The sequence below is a fragment of the Phocoena phocoena genome, chromosome 7 (assembly GCF_963924675.1).
Source record: "Phocoena phocoena chromosome 7, mPhoPho1.1, whole genome shotgun sequence".
Classification (NCBI taxonomy): domain Eukaryota; kingdom Metazoa; phylum Chordata; class Mammalia; order Artiodactyla; family Phocoenidae; genus Phocoena; species Phocoena phocoena.
The window spans coordinates 82,849,450-82,870,513 of NC_089225.1; the positions used below are offsets into that span (position 1 = coordinate 82,849,450).

General features: G+C 34.9%; 1 protein-coding gene across 44 annotated transcripts in view; it reads left to right on the forward strand.

Moving 5' to 3' along the window:
• The window catches only part of ABI2 (abl interactor 2), a 96,227-nt gene that overhangs the window by 48,927 nt on the left and 26,236 nt on the right, over window positions 1-21,064 (forward strand). For 9 of the 44 annotated variants that reach the window (XM_065880050.1, XM_065880060.1, XM_065880079.1 and 6 more), the window contains 4 exons: window positions 6,799-6,975; window positions 15,651-15,748; window positions 19,146-19,292; window positions 20,028-20,152. In XM_065880050.1, the coding sequence (XP_065736122.1) occupies window positions 6,799-6,975; window positions 15,651-15,748; window positions 19,146-19,292; window positions 20,028-20,152 (547 nt within the window). Of the gene's footprint in view, window positions 1-6,798; window positions 6,976-8,519; window positions 8,538-9,217; window positions 9,226-15,650; window positions 15,749-19,145; window positions 19,293-20,027; window positions 20,153-21,064 lie in introns of all 44 variants that reach the window. The other 35 variants (XM_065880074.1, XM_065880048.1, XM_065880057.1 and 32 more) reach the window with 11 other exon arrangements.

Genomic DNA, 21,064 nt, shown 5'->3' on the forward strand with positions numbered 1-21,064 from the left:
TTATTATGCTTTATTAAAAACATTATTATGTTTTTAGAGGGAGTTACAATGTTCTCAAGATATCTTGAGGTCATAATTATTTTTGCATTTGGAGCAAAAATACTAGGTTGGGAGAATTTGGAGAGAAGGTGGGGTTGAGGAAGCAAAGAAATGGAGGTTCAGTCAGGTCAAAGATGAGATCACATGTATATTGGAATGGTAGGTGTCAAGAGTTGTTGTTAAGGGTTGTCTGGTAGAGTGGATAAGGACCAGTAGATATTAGATATCTGAGGTATTCAATTTCTTTCTTCATCAGTATCTTTTTCCTATCTCTGAGGTAGGAAACCTACCAATTTTCAGCCTCCTAGTGCTCTAGCTCTTTTCTCCATTTTAATAGAGATGAACACTGAGTATTGGGAGGGAGAGGGTGGGGGAATCTAGATTTTACTCTGGTCCTTCTGCTGACTTGTGTGATTTTTGACTTATTTGAACTTCAGTTTTCTCACCTGTAAAATGATAGGACTGATTAGATGATTTATAAGCTGTCTTCCATTTTGAATTTTTATTCTCACAATTGTGAGATTCTCACAAATGAACTTGATTTATATTTGCTTTTTTCTTCTTTCTATTCTGCTGGCTCTGCTGTTTACCTCAGTCTGCGCCCTACTTACCTCAACCCTCTATCACTCTGATGTAACTGAACTATTTCCAGATTACTTTCATTTTGAATCTGAGGATGGAAATTCCACTGACTCTACCAGCTATGTATCAGGAAGAAATAATTCAACAAAACAAAGTAATAACCCATTCTCCCAATGGCAAATGTTTTGAAAAACAAGATAGAGTTGATTATGAATATTTAGTATCAGAAACTTTTTATACTAAAAAGACCATATAGTATTAGGTAGTTACTAATCTATACCACACTCACTGTATCTGTAAGACAGTGTTAGGATAGGTTCTTGATGTGGGTTACCTTAGTTAATTTAAGGGTGTTAAATTTTAAAGAAATTCCACCTCTCGCTTTGTTGCTGTTATCCTATCAATTCTTTGGAAGCATATTATTTAAAAGATAAATGAAATTTTTAATCTTCAAGCTGAGAGTAAGTTAAATTAATGTTAAATATTTTTCAAGAATATGTAGTTGTCAGAGCAGACATTTAATTTTTACTGAATACTTGTATAAGCAAAGCACACAGAGCTGCTGTTAAGTCAGTATAGCATAGTATAGCTATTTACTGTGTCCATGATTTTGTGTCCATTTCTGGTAAGGTAAAAAAAGATTTATAGAACATTATTCAAGCTAAAATTCTTATAAACTTGTAAATTAAAATTCTTCTCTTAACTACTAAAAACAGTCAATACTGTCAGTATTCGGTTCAACATGGCTTAGAAGAAGATCAAGAGAGGGCAAAAGGCAACATAAAGAACTTACAAAGCAGCGTTTCTCTCACGCTCCCAAGAGCTAACTAGAACTTACTGGGCCAGGTGTTGAAGTAGTTAGCACATAACAAGTAGAGGAGATAGAAAGGAATGACTGTAAAATAATATAGGAATGGAAGTGATTCTTCTTAAGGGTTTAGGGACTACTAAAAGGCAATGGAAGATCTAAACCCTGAGGAACTCATCATGTAGGGTAATTTTTTGTTTAAAAAACTTTATGTAGGACTTCCCTGGTGGCGCAGTGGTTAAGAATCCGCCTGCCAATGCAGGGGACACGGGTTCGAGCCCTTGTCCAGGAAGATCCCACATGCCGCAGAGCAACTAAGTCCGTGTGCCACAACTACTGAGCCTGCACTCTAGAGCCCGTGAGCTACAACTACTGAGCCTGTGTGCCACAACTACTGAAGCCCGCGTGCCTAGAGCCCGTGCTCTGCAACAAGAGAAGCTACCGCAATGAGAAGCCCACGCACCACAATGAAGAGTAGCCCCCACTCGCCGCAACTAGGGAAAGCCCTCATGCAGCAACAAAGACCCAATGCAGCCAAAAATAAATAAATAATAAATTAAAGAAACTTTATGTATATAGATTTGTTTAAAAATTCCCAATTTTAAATTAAGGAAATCCCACTAATGGTTATCAGTGTGTAATTATGTATATAAAGTAGGATTTATACAGTTCCTAATTAAGTTTATATCATTTTATAAAAAATAAATAACTGAAAATTACCTATTCAGTTTGTGAATAACTAATTTGTTTTATGAAAGATGAATAGTATAAAGCATACTTGTGATTAAAATAAGTAAATGCTTATTTGAAACATTAACTTACTAATGTAAAAAAATGGAGACACATTTTAAAACACCCAACTTAGTTGAGTTAACCCACTGTAACTGTTTGACTGTGGATGTTTTCCCACACTGATGGGCAGCTGACTGAGGTGGTGCTATCCAGTACAGTCTACTTTCAATTATCTGTGGTAATGGGACAATGCATGGATAACCCTAAATCAAAATACTTATACATACCTTCCTGTCATCTGCTGTGGCCTGAGCATGTGCTTGGGTCCATGATGGAGGTGTGGGAGGGGGGCTCAGGCTTGCAGAGGAGCTGAAAGTCAAGGCCATGAGAGGTATTCTAGGGGAGCCTGGGTTTGGCACTGCGTGGTTGAAATATCATGGGGGGAGCCTGCAGCATGTGAGACCAGCTTGGCAATAGCTGTTAGAGGATGGAGAAACAAATTGTTAAGGAACTGTGGGAGAAAAGATATTTAACTCTTGCACAGTTTCAGCAATACTACTTGGCGTGTTTTTTGGTTAACAGGTAGCAAACAATAATAGTATTAATAGCAGTGTACTTGCATTAGTTTTGGTCTTCTTTGCTAGTTAAACACATTTTCCACTTGCCATAGGTGAGTGCTATTATTGAGGCCTCTTCTAAATGAGAGTAAGTTTATTGGCATATAACTAGTAACTTTAGAAATTCAGGATAAGTGGAAAATACTTTTCTTATTATTAAAATTCTGACTAGCTATCAGTGTTGAATTCGTACTTCCAAAATTTAACAATTCATTTCAGCATTGTAATATCAAAGTATATAGTGAAGGCAAAGGCAATGGTGATTACTGAAAGCTACGAGTTTGATTTAGGAAAAACATACAAGCCATATTTAAAAATATGTTTTAGGAGCTTTACCAAAGTTCTTTTAAAACTGACAATTGGCTGTGAGTTGATGAATGTTGAAGCTGGATGTTAAGTATATGGAAGGTATTCATTAAATTACTCTAATTTGAAAATGATTGTATTTTCTACCAGAGAAATCTTTGAAAAATGTGAATTAGGTAATTGCTGAAAACTTCAGAATCTTCTGGACCAAACTTTCTCCTCCTTATTTATGTAATAGATTTATTGTTCTCCATTAAAAGTTGTTATTCAGACTTAAGATAAAATCATAGCCATGTTCTGAAGGTATATTTGATTCTGTCTACGGGAACTCCTACAGTTCAATTCAGTGTGGTATTAGGATGGCAATTCACAAATTATACCTTTGGGTTTTCTTAACCATGTATTACTTTTATTATCTTAGATGATTTTTAAAAGTTAATGACATCAAATATTGATATTTGGCAGTCACTAGAGGTATTAATCATAAATCAACTCTTGTACAAAGTTTGGAAACAATTGACATTTGAGAGTGAATAATGTATGAAACAGATGAATTAGTCCTTCTTCTACATCACTGGTTCTCTGTCAGAGCAGTTTTACCCCCAAGGGAACAATTGGCAACGTCAGATATTTTTGGTTGTTACAGCTTGGGGTGGGGAGTGCTACAGATATCAACTGGGAGGCTTCACTACAACCTACAATGCTCAGGACAGCCCTTCCACAACAAAGAATTATCTGGCCCAAAATGCTGGTAGTGTTGCTGTTGAGAAGCCCTGCTCTAGTATTCTTTTAGAGTAGACAACTAGAAATGTATAACCAAACTAGATTATTTTGGCTTCATATAGACATATGCTGTTAAGAATTACGTTTTAAAATATGCCTTCAGTTTTAATGAGAATTAATATAAGAAGCAAAAAAGAACATTTTTCTCATAATTCCTTCGACCAGTTCCTTTAAGAGTTTAGTGCTGGGCACATGGTCACTTTTCCAATGAAGGGGTGTATGTTTTCTTGTAACTCATTATTTATACTTTGCCTTCTCTAATTTTATGCCCTATTGTAGCAACTATCCCTTATTTCGGCTTATATATAAAAGTTCTGTGATCGTTTCTTTTGCTGTGTTGGTCTTTCTTTTATGCTTACTGTAATGGCTTATACAGGTTTGGGCTGTGTGTTTATGTGTACATAAAGAAAATATGTAAGTAATATGTAAGTGCCCCCAATCCCCAGGTATGATCTAATTGTTTTAATGGTTTTAAAAAAGTCTCAGGTTTTTCAAACAATTTAAAATATGTGTTTGTTATAAAATATAACTGTATATTAGTGCAAATAATAATGAAAAGTTACCCCTCTTTTCATTCTCCAGGGATTTATTAATATTTCTAGCAGGAAAATTTGAAGTTCCAGTTTGCCCTAAGTTTAGAATTCTGTTATTGTTGATTAGGTTTACATTCTTTTGTTTTCATTTCTGAATAAGATAATTATATTTCTAACTAAGCAGAATGAAAACAATGTTGAAAGAGGATTACATTCTCTAATAAATTTTCTTTTATTGGTATAACAAAGACCAGTTATATATAAAAAATAAGTGTCATATTTTGGGGTTTTTTGGTTATTTTGAAGTATAATTGGTAAGTATGAAATCTTCCTAGCTCATTTTTTGTTTGTTTGTTTGTTTTGTTTTGCGGTACGTGGGCCTCTCACTGTTGTGGCCTCTCTCGTCGCGGAGCACAGGCTCCCGACGCGCAGGCTCAGCGGCCATGGCTCACGGTCCCAGCCGCTCCGCAGCATGTGGGATCTTCCTGGACCGGGGCACGAACCCGTGTCCCCTGAATCGGCAGGCGGACTCTCAGCCACTGTGCCACCAGGGAAGCCCCTAGCTCATATTTTTAACAATTCAGAAAGACTCATTAAAAATTATTCAAAAGTAAAATATGATTAATTTCCATTTCTCTGAAGTTAAAAATAAGTAAATTCCAATATTGTCACTAACGTGCAACCTTTTTTTTTTCTGTTATAGCTCCCTCAAGCAGTTGAAAAGGAAAGCAGATTTTGTAATTTTTCTAATATGCACCGGAAAAGTTCAAAACCTATTTTTGTCTTAAAAAAAAATAGTTAAAATGATTAGGTCACTACCTTGGCCAGTATTCGATTTGTTGCTTCATTTAGATATTTATTAGTTATGAACTTATAGATTCTGTTTCTTTTAAGATCTGTTGGTTGAAATGGGAGGCTTCAAATTTGTTTCAGGTTTCCTTCACACTTTAGGTAGTTTAGAAGGATAAATACCAGTGTTCAGATTTCTTAAAGTTGTATTTAATAATGTCATGATGGTTATCTTTCATTTCCATTTCTGTGTTACTACCTGGTTATTCTTTAGACAGGGTACATTGAAGTAGGTTTGGGGAGGAAATAGCAAAAGTATCTGTTAATTGCTGCTTGAGCCAGGAATGGTGGCAAGAGATGTGAACAAAATTTTAGTGAAGTATTTTTCAAACTTTTTAAACTGCAACTCACAGTTAAAACTATATTTTATATTCCATCCAGTACACAATTTAATGTATGTATTTATATACATAACATATTTTAAGAAAAAATACCTTACTATGTGTATGTTGTCTGATATTTCTGTTCTTTTTCACTTAAATTGCTGCTCACATCTCACTAAATTGCACCTTGCCGTTTGAAAAATGCTGCTTCAGTGTATTAATTACCCGTGCTTAAATTCGCCCTCTCTCAGCAAATAGAAAACTGAGTAAAAACACATTGTTGTTATGTACTAAATTATATCCTGTTTTGAACATTTAATAAATAAAATAATGAAATATTTTACAAGCATTTTGTTATGAAAAAATATAAGTAGCATTGCCTCAGTAAACAAGTTTCTCTGTAAAAAATGATTCTTATTTTAACATTGTATTTATAGTTTAGGCCTCTCTTTTTTTAATAAAAATTATTTAAACACTAATAGAATTTATACTAATAGGTTATTTTTAAATGGAACCAGATTAATCACTGGGACTTTCTTTTTTTTGAGGATTTTTCTTTTTTTTGGCTGCACTGCACGGCTTGTGGGATCTTAGTTCCCCAACCAGGGATTGAACCCAGGCCCTCAGCAGTGAAAGCATGGAGTCCAAACCAGTGGACCACCAGGGAATTCCTTCACTGGGGCTTTCTTAATAAGGTTAAGTCTTAATGGAGAGGGGAAAAATTAACATGTTTAGTCCAGAGGTTGGCAAACTTTTTCTGTAAAGGGCCAGCTAATAAATATTTTATGCTTTGCAGGCCATAAGGTCTCTGTTAGTACTACTCATCTCTGCCATTATATTGTGAAAATATGTAAGCAAGTAGAATGACCGTGTTCCAATAAAACTTTGTTTATGGAAACTGAAATTTGAATTCCATATAATTTTCACATGTCAAGACCTATTTTTCTTTTGACTTTTTTCAACCATTAAAAAAATGTAAACACCTCTCTTAGCTTTTGGGCTGTAAAAAATAGGTGGTGGGCCAAATTTGGTCTGCCAGCCATGGTTTCCCATCCCTTGCTTTAGCCTAGAAAGGGAGAAAGTCAGTATTGGTCCCAAAAGGAGAAGTTAGCAGTTGTGGTTAAGAATATGAATAATGATATTAAACCTCTTAAGTATTTATATTTTTATTTTTCTGGATATAAGAGCTATACATTTTTGTGTTGTGTTTATATTATATTTTGTAGACCGTTGATATTCATAAAGAAAAAGTTGCAAGAAGAGAAATTGGTATTTTGACTACCAATAAAAACACTTCAAGGACACATAAGATTATTGCTCCAGCCAACCTTGAACGACCAGTTCGTTATATTAGAAAACCTATTGACTATACAATTCTAGATGATATTGGACATGGAGTAAAGGTAAGTATAATTTTTGTCCAGCTTAAAAACAACAGCCCATAATGGAACTAACTCTTTAGAAAATTAAGCGTTTATCTTTTGTTTCCAGAGGATCAAGTCTTGGCCTACTTGTAGTTCTGAAGATTTCCTACCACTATGTTATCCTTCTTTCTTCTTAGTATTATGTTCTCAAGTTTTAAACAGTCATCTCTGACTGAATTGCTTTTGCTTAATCAGTTATGAAAATACCTCATATAGATCTGGAAATAAATGTGGTATTATATTTCTAATCTTTTAATGATTTAGTATGACTAATTAAAAATTATTCAGTATGTTATTAAAGTATTTGCTTTATCTCAAAAATATCAACAAACTTTTGGCATTAGTTTTCAGAAAGAACATATATAAACAAACATGTACTTTGAATTTTTCTAAAACAAATTTATCTCAACATTTTGGGTGAGAATAATGTAGATAAAACTAATATGTGAACTAGTATTTCCACTGCTTTTGAGTAGATAGTCATTATATATTTTGGCTATCTTTTAAAATGTATTTAAGTGCCTGCTATGTATGTAAAGTATCATAATCACAACTGAGGAGCATATAACTTTCATTTAAATTGGTGTTCGTTCTTAAGAAACTATTCAGAGGTTCAGCTAAGTATTAGGTTATTTAAAGTTTGCATCTCAGCAGTGATTTGAAAGACAGTGACTTTTCAAATGTGATGCTGAATAAATACGTATATGCCTATAAGTGAAACTGTACAGTTCATGCAGTTGATTTGTGTCTAATATAAGCAAATTTAAATTTAAAAAATATACCTCACACGAGTATGGCTAGAAATCGGTTAAATCTAACTTTAATGTAGGTCTAGGTAAAAGAATATGTACGGTGTAAATTTATTTAAAAAATTTTTTTCTTTCTTACAATTTTGATATAAGCACTATTATCTGAAATTTGATATTTAATTTTATAATGAACACCTAATGCATTTAGTTTACAGTACTAATTAGAGCATGTTAAAATAGGATGTACAATTGGATGGATAATTAATAACTGAAATTTATTCTAACTTGGGAAAATCTTTTGAGATTTATTTGAGGCTAACAACTGCTAATGGAAAATTTTAGGATACTGAATGAATTTAATGATGAAAAGGCACTTAGAATATAAAACATCATGTTTGTACTTCCCCACTTATATAATAAAAAGGTGATCCCCCAATTCTTATTTAATCCTCAAGTAAATGTTCTTTAGGGAATCTGTAGTCCCTTTCATTTTTTTGTACATTTTAGTGTTTAGGGGTCACTAATTTGAAGAAATCTTTAATAAAGTTGTTTTTAAATAAAAGTGTCATATAATTTCATCACAAAACTCCTGTTCATGACACATTCTGCTTTAACCACTCTTTCTATGATCTACTGAAACATTATTTTTTAATGCTGAATGCTTAACTTGTTTTTTCTTTGTTTTTTTCCTTTCTCTTCACATCCTGAAGTTCCAACTAACTTTTCAATGCTTTTTTCCCTTACCTCTTTTATTTGCTCCATTTATGCATTAAGTGGTTGCTTAGATTTAAGGTAAGAGATTCCAGGGCTGGATTTCCATTCTTTGTTCTTATGTAGAATATTACATATGGGGAGTGAAGAGATATTTGGTACTTGGCCTTTTAAAACCAACAAATAGTTACTCTTTTGTATTTTATTTTATTTTTTTCATGAAACTTTGTGTGTCTTCATGTTCCATGAGGGCAGATGTTTTTGACTGTTTTGTTCATTGCCCTATCCTGTGTGCCTAGAACAGTGCTTGACACACATTAGACACTTAGTAAATATTTGTTGACTAAATGGTTATTTTGCAATGTCAATATATTTTGTGAAACTGAAATGTAAGTTACCCTATCATAAAATGTCATTATGAAATAAAATTAGCTGGACTTTGTAAATGTAGAAATTTTGTTTTGGATTGGAGGGCTGCTAATGTGCTTCATTTAACCCTCCCCCTGTGTAATAACCTTTTTATTCTATAAATGGTGTGCTTTATTATATACCTTGTGGCCACTATGTCATTATCTCTTGACTCTTAATCACTCTTAAAAAAATGAAAATTGGAAAATATTCAGTGTTTTGGGTGTTTTTTAAGTTGCAGTATCATGTATTTTGCAAAAAACAAAATCTTTTTATTCAAATTGCTATATAAATTATATATTTCAGTATAAACTCACTTTAAGAGGTTTTCAAGCCGAGTATTATATGCAAAGCATCAAAAGCTCATGATAGTGTTTAACAAAATACAAGTTAAGAATTAAAGATATTTACTTTTCTTGTTTCAGTAACATTTTAGTATTTTGGAGGGAAAAATGGGAAAAGACATTCAAGAATAATCAAGAAACCTGTCAGATAGAATGGTACTAAAATTATTGTCACCAAATCGATCATGCATTTCATTTTTGTTCTTTTTTTCTTAGCTGAATTCTATAATTCCTTTTCAAATATGTATTCTTACCATATACCCTGTTGTTTGCCATGTCTTCAGTGTAGAAAGTGATAACAAGAAGACAAGATGACTGAGATCTGAATCATTAACTAGCTACTAACCACGGCCACAGAAAGTTAACAGATCATGGTAGAGAGATGTGACTGGAGGAGCCCAGGCAGATGTACTTCATGTGTACATAAAAGTATATTGGAGTGTTGACTCCAAGCCCTCAGTTTTGGTGAGTGAGGAGATTCTTTCGCATAAAATAGGTAGAATTAGACCACAAGCTGTCTTTGTGGCTACCTTGGCTTTTTTCCCTTAAAGTCTGTATTCAGATTTTGGCTATTGATACATTAACCTCCAAAGTGATAGAAGTGCACAGAAAGATTAACTAAAGGAAAGACAACAACAAAAAAAATGGACCAGTTCTTTCCCCTTAAAGTTTAGACCAGCTTGCCTGAGGAACTATCCCTAGCTCATTTCTTCCAGACCCTACCAGGATTCCTTCTTGATCTTTCTGGGTTCAGGATCTGTTCTGTGTGAGAGGCCAGAGTGAGTGGGAAATGAGAGCTTCCAAGAAAGAAAGATCTAATAAGGGACATCACACTTGGATAAGATTCCTTAACATCTTTGCTCTTTGCACCAAAAAAGCTCCACTCCTTAGTACTGTGGCTTTATGTAGTTGTTTCTACTATATTGGGATGGGGTTGACAGGGTGAGAAGTATGTACCATGAGGTCATCCTAGAAGGTAGAATGTGCCAGTCCTCTATCTCTTTCTTCTTATCTTTCTTTCTGAGTGTGTCTGTTGTCTCTATAAACTTGTGGCACATAGTTAATAATTTTGGGTGAACCAAAACAAAATAGAGTGGAAAAAATATTCAGCATATAGCAAATCATTACTCTTTTTAATGTTGATGGGAAAAAATGAATTGCTGTAGAAGGTTGATTAATGGAATAATTGAGTATATTAAGATAGAAAATAGAATTTTAAAATGTTAAAGTTGGAAGGGACCGCAGATAGTAAACTAGTCCACTGGTTTTCCAGCTGAGATTTTTGGAGACCTGTGGATTATGTCAGGTGCCCTGGAAGTCTCCTGATATTTGATTTCCTCCTCAGCTCATTATGAGCTCTGTCTTTGCTCCCATTGTTGTCAGACTTGATGCCTTTCAGATACACTCTAAACACATATCATACTTTGGGACAAGACACATGGGATTTGACTCAGAAGAGACCTCCATGCTTAAAAGTTGAATTTTTAACCTTTTATACAGCATGTCCTGGTTGTGTTTAATGGTTCTTTTCATCTAAAATTTGGGTTAACTTTTTTCAGTCGAATGAGGAGTTGTAGAGTTTAATTCATAAGACCTTTGAAAACAACGTGGTGATATTTTTAAAGAAAAAGGTATAAAAAGCTGATGGATAGAATGCCATATTGGAGGGGTTTTAATATGTACCTGAGGCCAAAAGTGGAATGTACCTTGAACTGGGGTACCCTTTCCCCACTCTTTATTTTAATAAAAGAGTTTTAAGACCTTGTTACTGATGTGTTTGAAACAGATATTTCTGTTGAACGTTTAAAGTTGTCACTAACACAGCTAAGCTTAAGTACTTTTAAAATAAGTGTATTTAATGCAAAAAAAAATAAAGACTTCTGATCTGTTTTTGTAGTATTTATTTCAGATGAACATTGTACAAGCAGATTCTTAATAATTAATGAGGAGGGGTTAGGAGTTTCTTTTACAGTTAACACATTAGGAATACAACACTTCTGAAAATTTTGCTTGGGATCTTGAAGATCCATAACTTTATGTAAAAAATGGGCTAGCCTTTTCACTTTGCATGTGATCTTGTGTGTGTCATTCCCTACAGTACAGAAGGATGATAAATTGCCTCTCACATTTCTAGCTCTCGGGTACAGCTGAGGGTTCATTGCTAAGCATTTATTTGATACAACACTTGGAAGAAAAACTCCACAATAACAGCAACTTTTGGAAGACTCATCTGGGTTTGCCTGTCAGTTCCAGACTTGAGCCACCAATTCTATCTTGTCAAAAGCCAGTTGTTAGAAACTGTTTTCAGAATCAAGCAGAAGTTTGTCCATCTTTATTCCTCTTTTCTTCTTCTTACTTTCTTTATTTGTTTTCCTCCCTTAATCCTAATCTCTTATTCCCTTATCTCTGTATTAGATTATTTTAGGACTCTTGGCACCTTAGGCTTTTTGTCTTTCTCTCTTACTAAAAATTTTACATCTCTCCTGAAGTCATACTCGAATTCCTGATTTCAGCTTTGATCTCCTTCAGGGGATCTCCTGGTTCTTTTCCTACTGGCTCTGAGAATTGAAGTAGGAACATATATTCTCTGAGGAGAGGGATAAAGATCTCTAGGAAGCCAGAAAATTATGCACTGGATGGAACTAATGGGGAACGATACTGGGCATTGAACAAAAGCCTAGAGATGCTTGACCACAGCTGCTGCCCATTCTCACTACGCCACATCCAGACAACCTATACATACTACTCCTCTTCTCTTAGTATATTTAAATCTTGCTCTTTTTAAGACTTGTTAATACTCCAGCTCAGATTTTTCTCTGTGAAACCTTCTGTAGCCATTTTGTCTTACATTGATGTTTCTTTTTTGGAGATTTCTATATAATTTGTAGATACTAATTTTTGTTTTAAACATGTGGGTCTTAGTTCTAAAATAAGTTCCTTAAAAGCAGAGAAATCATTTTACAGACCTTTGTCTTCTTTTATTTTTCATATTCTTTTACCCTTGTGCCTAGTAGTCTGGTGGTAGGTAGTTCAAATGAGGGATATACCACAGATATCATTTTAGAGTGTGTCTGTCACTGTTAAGTTGCAACAGGTCATCTTTTCGTGGGAGATTTCTTCATAGCAGAGGTGACATGCTCTATGAACTAGAGATACCTGGCTGACCAGCTTTATAAAAAATACTGGAGTTCACAGGGTACTGGAAATCACTAAGATTTGTAATGAGTGTTATATATGAAATACATGATACTATATATATATCAGGGTTCAAGGAGGGTATTGCATTTACCAAAAAAGGATAGAGCAGGAAAGGTAGGAGCACTTTAGAAGCAGTAATAAGGTATAATAATTGGCCTGATGGTTGGTTCTAGTTGTAGTGATCTCCAGAGTCTGGGAGAGCAGACCACTCTGGTCATAAAGGAATTGCTCTTACTCTTGGTATTATCTGCATTTCTTAGTCCAGGCTGGTGGGAAACTATTTGAGTTGTGATCATGCATTAACCTTCATCACCTAAATGAAGTATTTCTTCTGTTTTGAGAGTTTGATTCTGGCAGGAAAAAAAAGGGGGCCTTTCCTGCTCTTTCTCCGTGTGCCTAACACCTGCTTCACTCAGCTCTCAATGATGACTTTTCCTTTGTGGCATCAAAAAATAACCACATTAATTGAATTATTGTTGGAATCAGCCACCAAAGTTTCATTCCAGTTCCCAAGTAAAACTTTGAAAAGTACCATGAGCACTCCTATTCATGATTCAGGACCGCTAACTACACGTTTATGTGCCAGATGATAGTTTTGCCTGTGTGTGTTACATTTTCTAAAGCTTCATGTGGAATTGCTATTATGGAGTGGGTGCAGTGTTGCTTTATCCTGAGTTTGTGCTATGTCCTCTCTCTCTAGTTAAGTTCCCCTTCCACACTCACAATTCAGTCATGTGTTTTGCTCCTTTTCAGGAAGCATTGTGTCCCCCTGTAACTTCCCTCAAAGTAGTTTTTAGAACCATGATGAGTATCCAGTAAGTCATTTTTTACCAAATTATTTTAGGTGTGAAATACAGTTTATTAACTTTTATCATAGGTGAGATCTATATTATAATAAGTTTTGTTTGGCAATTATTCCTGTTCTTTTCCCTTTTCCTCGAATTAGATGGCAGTATGTATATTCTGCATAGCATATTCATTGTTTTACTTAGCGTAGAAACATTTTTCACAAGGAAAGCTACCTTGAAGAAATATTGAATACTCTTTTAGCTTAATACAGAGGTAGCACAGCATCAGTGAAGTATAAAATAATAGATTAGTTGGACATTCCACAGGGACTCTGGTTTCTTAAGTGAATTAAGTTACTCATGCAAACCCCATTAACCAAACAAATAGAACCATTTGATGATTCTACAGATCATAAAATGTATCAAGTTTTATGTATAGAAATGTCCACCAGATTTTAATTTATAGATTGTTTATTTTATGTTTTGGGTAGATTAAAAGACTTATAGAGAAGATACTGCAATTTAAACAAAACACCTTATATACCCAAACCTTAAACAAATCAAAGTTGGAAAGCTGTTTTCAAGTATTTTAACTATTCCATGTATAGAATAAAATTCTGTTTTACTCTTTTTCTGTCCCTGCTCCTTTTCCTTCCTGTTTCTAGCAAATTGATGTAGTTTAGTGTTTGGCTCACCTACTTCTCCTTCATCACTTAAAGTGACTTTGGGTTTTATGTTGTTTAAGGTTGAGCTTAAAGGACTTTGTTTACTACTTTTAAAAATCTTCTGGTATCATAAATTAAGATATACAGTTTTAAAAGCTATTCGTTATTTGTCATATTACTCCTAAAATTTTCCCCAAATGTGGATTAATTTTTTAAAACTTCTAACATTTTCATTTTAAGATACAATTATACCCTCTGCTTATTAATGAGAGGGAGAGCAAGGATAAGTTAATCTTTATTCTTCCTTGATAACCAGTTTGTTTTGTATTTGTTGTTTAAAAGCAATGACAAAAGGATTACAGATGAATGCTTAACTTTAAAAATATTGATATTTCAAAGGTATCATTTGTCATTAAAGATTGTTTTAACATCACACACAACTTGTTCACTGGGCTATTCATTTGAAAAGTTTGTTTCTTGATATATTATTTCTTGCCTATTCAGATAACAAGTAGTATTTTAGGATTTTTAAATATTCCCTTTAAGCCAGAGTTAATTTTGTCAGCCATAATACTCTGTATATAATTATGATTTGTTTTCTTAAAGTTTATATTTTAAAATTACAATTATAAGTGTATTCTGATTTCAGAAGTCTTGCAGTTTCATTTCATAAGTATAATTTGAATACTCTGGATGTATTCTTATTAGAAAAGTTAAGATCCTTTTTTGAAGTGTTTGGTAACCCAGAATATTAGGGGCTTAAAATAGGGTCAGGTATGAACATATGTGGTGAACATTATTAACTCTAACCAATTGGTAATCTCAAATAACTTGAGATTGCATTTGATCTATATTTGTGCATGACTTCTCTTAACTCTTTAAGGTACCCAGATTTCTAGGGCTTTCTGTGTAAGTGCTGACTTTCTCCTTTGGTGGCATCCATGGTTCCCAAATCACCCAACTTTCCCACACTTGCACTTTCAGTTGGGGATAGAATAGTGAGGAATCACAGCTTAGCTCTGATTTAGGACTATGTTACATCTTTTCTATGCCTAAATTAATCTTCATTTTGGGCCTGAGTGGGTTTAATTCCCATTGGAACTAGGACATTGCCAGTGGCCATTGTACCGCTCACAGTTGAGTGGGATACCTCAGCCCTACCTTTCTGGTTCAAATGTTTAGGAACATGCCTTAACTTCTGGCAGTTTTCAGGTAGGTGATTCCTTCATAAGAGAACATTAAAGAAATCTGACTTGTAAGGCTGATCCACAATTTTAAAAAATGGGATTTTCTCTGTATATGATATAACTTTATATTCTCTACTTACAATGGATCAAAACTAAAGTTGCATTTTTGGGGGGGGAAACATGTCTTTTGTTTTTTATGATAAACTTGCTATCTAAAAAACAAGGAATTGCTTAAAGGCATTATTGTCTGATTGAGTTACTCTTTATAAAAACTAAAGTTTTTATAGTTATCCTATTTGATTTCAATTGAATGTAGTATCTTATAGTCTAACCAGTGATCTGTTGGTGTGATGGCCTAATGGCAAATAAAGTCTTTGCATACAACTTTATAATCATTTGAAAATCTCACATTAGGAAGAGTCCTTTGAGTACAACTGTAGAATGATAGTAGAGTAGAAATTGCATATGAAATGCATGGCCTCTAATTTTTTTTCCTATTTAAACCTTCCCCTCCTTTGTTAAATAGCATAATGTTATTTCCTGAAAGTGCCACTTTGTTTCACTGCATACAGGTTAAATTGATTTTTCCTCAAAATTTTTTTAGGTGAGTACCCAGAACATGAAGATGGGTGGGCTCCCGCGTACAACACCTCCAACTCAGAAACCCCCCAGTCCCCCTATGTCAGGGAAAGGGACGCTTGGGTGAGTATGTAACTAAGTAATAATTGAAAACCATTTCATGTAGTGCTGTGTGGAAACTAAACAATATATATGTTTAAACTATTTTTTTTTTTTTTTTGCGGTACGCGGGCCTCTCACTGTTGTGGCGTCTCCCGATGCGGAGCACAGGCTCCGGACGCGCGGGCTCAGCGGCCATGGCTCACGGGCCCAGCCGCTCTGCGGCATGTGGGATCTTCCCGGACCGGGGCACGAACCCGTGTCCCCTGCATCGGCAGGCGGACTCTCAACCACTGCGCCACCAGGGAGGCCCTAAACTATTTTTAAATATTTGAAAAGAGAACATTTTCTTCCTAGGATTATCTTTTTTGTGTGTAACTTTTCCAAAAGGAAAACATCTTTTATACTTTATACCTGGGAAACATCTTTATACTTTAAAAATATTTTGTTTAGAAATTATTTTTCTAATGCATTTTAAATTTTAGGTAAATCCTAACCTGAGTTCATGGCTTATTATAAATTACACTCTAATTCCTATTTTCAGAAAATTTTTAGTCTTTTGTATTATAGTTGATTTTTCTTATTCAAACTAGTCTTCTGAAGAAAATACTGTGCCTAATACAGAAGTCTGTATATCTTGTGTTTTTATGAGAATACTGAGCTTTCATTCAGTCTACAGACTTGGGCTTCGGATTTGACTTTGGGAGAAATGGTCAATTGATGGAAAAGCTTGACTTTTTTCCTCTATAGCATCTTAGTATAAAAACTTGGTTTATCATGATCAAGATTTGTGATCAGGTGGGCATAATATCACCCGGAAGTGAGGTGACTAAAATCGTGGTCCAGCTCTGCTCCTGCTGTGTCGTGTTGCATAGTAAGCCTCTTAGCAGTCAGTTTTTTCATCTGTAAAAGGGGGTAATTTGTCCTTTGTCAACTTTTCAGAGTCACTGTACCATGAATTGGATATTTTTTAAATGTGTAAGACAAAATGCTTTGACTACCATTGGCTTTGTGATATATGCTTAAAAGTTTTTAATTGGCAATCTTGATTTTTGGCCCCCTCACCAAAAAAAAAAAAAAAAAAAAAAGCAAAAAACAAAAAACCAACCAAACAAAAGAAACAAACAAAAAACCCTAGCAACTTAATCAAGCAAAGAAAGATGATGTTGGAGGAGGAATTATAGTTAGGAGAGTGTGAAACAAAAGAATAAAAATGATTTCCAGCCAGGAATAGGATGATTTTATTCAGGGTAGACAAAAAATTCTGCTTAGATTAGAGAGGAAAGAATCCAGTAGCTTAAATAAGGTTTAAACTTCAGGGTAGAATGTAGATGATGTGTGGTAGGTTATAATTGTACAGGGTAAGAGTGGAGAATCAGGTCAAGAGGAAATATTTATTTTCCTGTGGAATGTCTGTATTTCTATCATGTATAGTATCTAATGGATTTTATTAGGTTTTGAATCAAGATTGTTAGCAAGATAGCCCTAGTAAAATAAAATTTTCTGTTACTCCCCAATTTTAAAGATTTACTCATACACTAGTATTTGTTTTCCTTGTGTATTAGCAAGGGCTCTGCAGTGTCTTCGGAGACCAGAGTGGCTGGGCACCACTAGCCGTTTGATGGTCACAGCCTGGCTTTTTCGCGGTCTTTGCCCAGCTACCGTGTTTTGTCCTCTGCCCCTAGTTTTTTACCTTTTTTTTTTTTATCATTGTCTTCATTGTATGGTTCTCAGCAAAGGTTTTTTTTTCTTGCATGAAACAGAACATTTTTATTGTCTGGGAAAAATTGGAAATCAATCAGTTTCGTATTTTATGGTGTTTTATGTTTACATCATAACTTCAGAGATGCCCAGACGTTGTTGTGTTTTATTTTATGTTTTAAAATAAATTTATTATTTATTTTTGGCTGTGTTGGGTCTTTGTTGCTGCATGCGGGCTTTCTCTAGTTGCAGCGAGCAGGGGCTACTCTTCGTTGCAGTGTGCGGGCTTCTCATTGCGGTGGCTTCTCTTGGTGCGGTGCACAGGCTCTAGGCGTGTGGGCTTCAGTAGCTGTGGCACACGGGCTCAGTAGTTGTGGTGCATGGGCTTAGTTGCTCTGTGGCATGTGGGATCTTCCCGGATCAGGGCTCGAACCTGTGTCCCCTGCATTGGCAGACAGATTCTTAACCACTGCACCACCAGGGAAGCCCCTTTTTTGTATTTTAAATCCAAGGTCCTAACGTTCCTTTTTCTTTCTTTGACCCAGTATCTTGTCTAGTGCCTGTTATTTATTTTTAATAATGTGTATTAGAGAGGAATTGTTTATGCAAGAAGATTTTGAGCGTAGTAGACAGGGTCATTGCAGAGTAATCTCATCCAGAATCAATGAGCCAAAACTCGAGTGGTCCAGGAGAACAGTATTTAAAGGAACCTTGGGAGCTTTTTGGGAAGTGAATTATTGAGAAATACATAAGTCAGGTGAGCAACATCATTTTAGGAAAAGAAAGCTCTTTAATTTTCACATCTTGAGATCCAGTTAAAGACCAGAATCTCATCTACACAATATCAGTTTCGTGTCAGTTGAGTATTTATCATTGTCATGAACTTATTTGGAAACTTAAAGATGAGAACTAACTCAATAATTACTAGTGTTCCAGTGTGCATCCTATTTGCTATCATATTTCCTTTCTTGCTCTTCTCATTCTTTCAAAAGGAAATTTTGAAAAAAAGAGGGAGATATGCTAATGAAATCCAGTCTGTTTTGTACTTCAAATAAGGTAGAAAGACTTAGGTGATCTTTTTTTCCTTCTCTCCCTTTTAAATGTTGAACTGTGAAGAGGGTAAGAGGTAAGAGCAATCAAGGTGAAAGCTGAAGGAGGATGTGAAGTGAGAATGGAAGGAGATGAGATTAAATTATATATTTCTGTGTGTGGATGTGGTTTTATTTCTGTACCTTATAGAAAGGGAAGTGACTTGTTAGGGTTGCTATTGATCATCAGTGTGGGGGTTGTGGAGCCATGTTCTAGACTGATTTACCCTGTCTGAGTTTTTGGTTAGGGAGAGAGAGGTGAGGAGGATAATTAGTGCATTTATGCAGTGCAGTTGGGGGAATTTGACATGGCACTAAAATAATTTGAACTCATCTAAGAAGAGAGTCTGGGAAACATTGGCTTATCTGGTAGTAGAATCTGCATGCTCTCAGAATGAATGAACAAAATCGCATTAGCAGAGGGAAATGAAGTTGGAGACTAAAATACAACAATATGTATCAAAACCCTAATGGAGAAGTGATACTTAAGGGAAGACTGAAATTGGTAGCTGGGTTTTATTAAAACATGTTCTACTACCTCCGAGTACAAACTGTATTTCACTACTGGCAGCTCTGAATTGATTGTGCCGAAACTTGCTAATCACACAATACATACGCTCTTCTTTTTGTAGGCGGCACTCCCCCTATCGCACACTGGAGCCAGTGCGCCCTCCAGTGGTACCAAATGATTACGTACCTAGCCCAGCCCGTACTATGGCTCCCTCGCAGCAGAGCCCTGTGAGGACAGCTTCTGTGAATCAAAGAAATCGAACTTACAGGTATTTTCTCTACCTTAGCACAAAATGTGATGGTCATAGTACCATAATTTGTTCAGATAACTTCAGTTAAATCTCTCTCATATTCCAAGCACTAAGTTCTTTTCCTCACTCTGCTCCCCCAAACCTCATCTGATTCTACCTCTCTCTTCTCATGTTCTGATGCAACTTTGAGCAGCCAGGAAGTTGAAAGAGGACAGTCATATCAAAGTGCAGATTTCTCTGCAAGATTAATAGTTATTGTTGACCTGAAAAAAAAAATTGACCAGATGTGGGAAATTTCAAGTTGTTTTTTGGTGGAACTTTACAGATGAAAAACTATATGCAATAAAACATTAATATGGGATAGTATATCATGATATCATTACAGATAAAATTAATCAAATAATTTGTTCAGGAAAACTTTTTATTATAAAAGAGGTTTCTTCAGACAGCCATTAAACTGGAATAAGAGAAAGTAATACTATTTTTATGTGTCAAGCCCCATGATTTATCACTATGTTTATGGAGAATTTTTTTTCTTTCTCAGTTTCTTTAATACATGCTTATTAAAAGGTAGCCAAAACAAGTTTCTTGAACTCAGCTCTTTTCCTTACTTTATTAAGAAATTCATCTTTTAAGCGAAGGGCTTTTGAATTATCATTTTGTAGCTATATTCATTTCAGAAAATTCTGGAAAATGCTGGCGGTATCTTGCTGTATATCAATACTCACGTTTTGGTGGCTCCTGTTTCTTTAGCAGCAGCGGGAGTAGCGGAGGAAGCCACCCTAGTAGTCGGAGCAGCAGTCGGGAGAACAGTGGAAGTGGGAGTGTGGGAGTCCCCATTGCTGTTCCTACGCCTTCTCCTCCCAGTGTCTTTCCAGGTAAAACATGAATTGTGCTTCATCTTCACCTTGCTGAGTTTGGATTCTATTTCTGATTTAATTACACTGGGCTTTCTTCATAATCAGGGTTTTTTTCCCTCGAAGACTCTGTAAATGCTGAAAAATCTTTATGCGTTTGTTATTTTTAACCAAATGATTTGTGAGTTTATGTTCACATACTTCTCTGTTATTTGGTTTTGTGTCTTTGGTGCTGTGGCGTAGTTGGTGCTTTGAGTTGAGGTTTCACCGGAATGAGTTACATGTTTAATTCCAGCTGGTGTTATGACAGTGCATGCCTTTGGGCACAGTGGGGTCTCAGTGTGAGAACCACATTGGTAGCAAAGGATTGAGCAGATATAATTTTGACAGTTCAATCTCATGAGAACTTGATAGTCACTGAAATGCTATGCTCTTTTGTCTGAAACAGAAAAATGTACTTCTTTAATCTGAGGACACAAAGTTAAAATTTAGTTTTAAAAACATGACAGAAAAGACGTAAGGATAGAATATTACATATTTAACTTACTTAAAATAACAAATAGATATACCTTTTTAAAAATCATGAAAAAGTTATTTTTGTAAATTCTTTTTTACTTGATAAGATATTTATGTCTGAAATATTTTCTGATTTGTATACTTCAAAATGGAATACTGTCATTTTGTAGTGTGTTGTGTTTCATTTTGTATACTATCAATATTTACAGAATGTTAAAAATAACAATATAAAGGGAGCACTTTTCTTCTAGAATAGTGGCTATCAGGTAAAAAGGAATGCTTTTAATGAATTTAAAATCCTGTACATTACCCTTAGCATCTTGAATTATTTGCTGCAAACCTTAATAATCCTTTAACATAATAAGCTCATTCTTTTTTTTTTAACGCTCTCTTCTATTCTTTGGTTATTGATAAGCA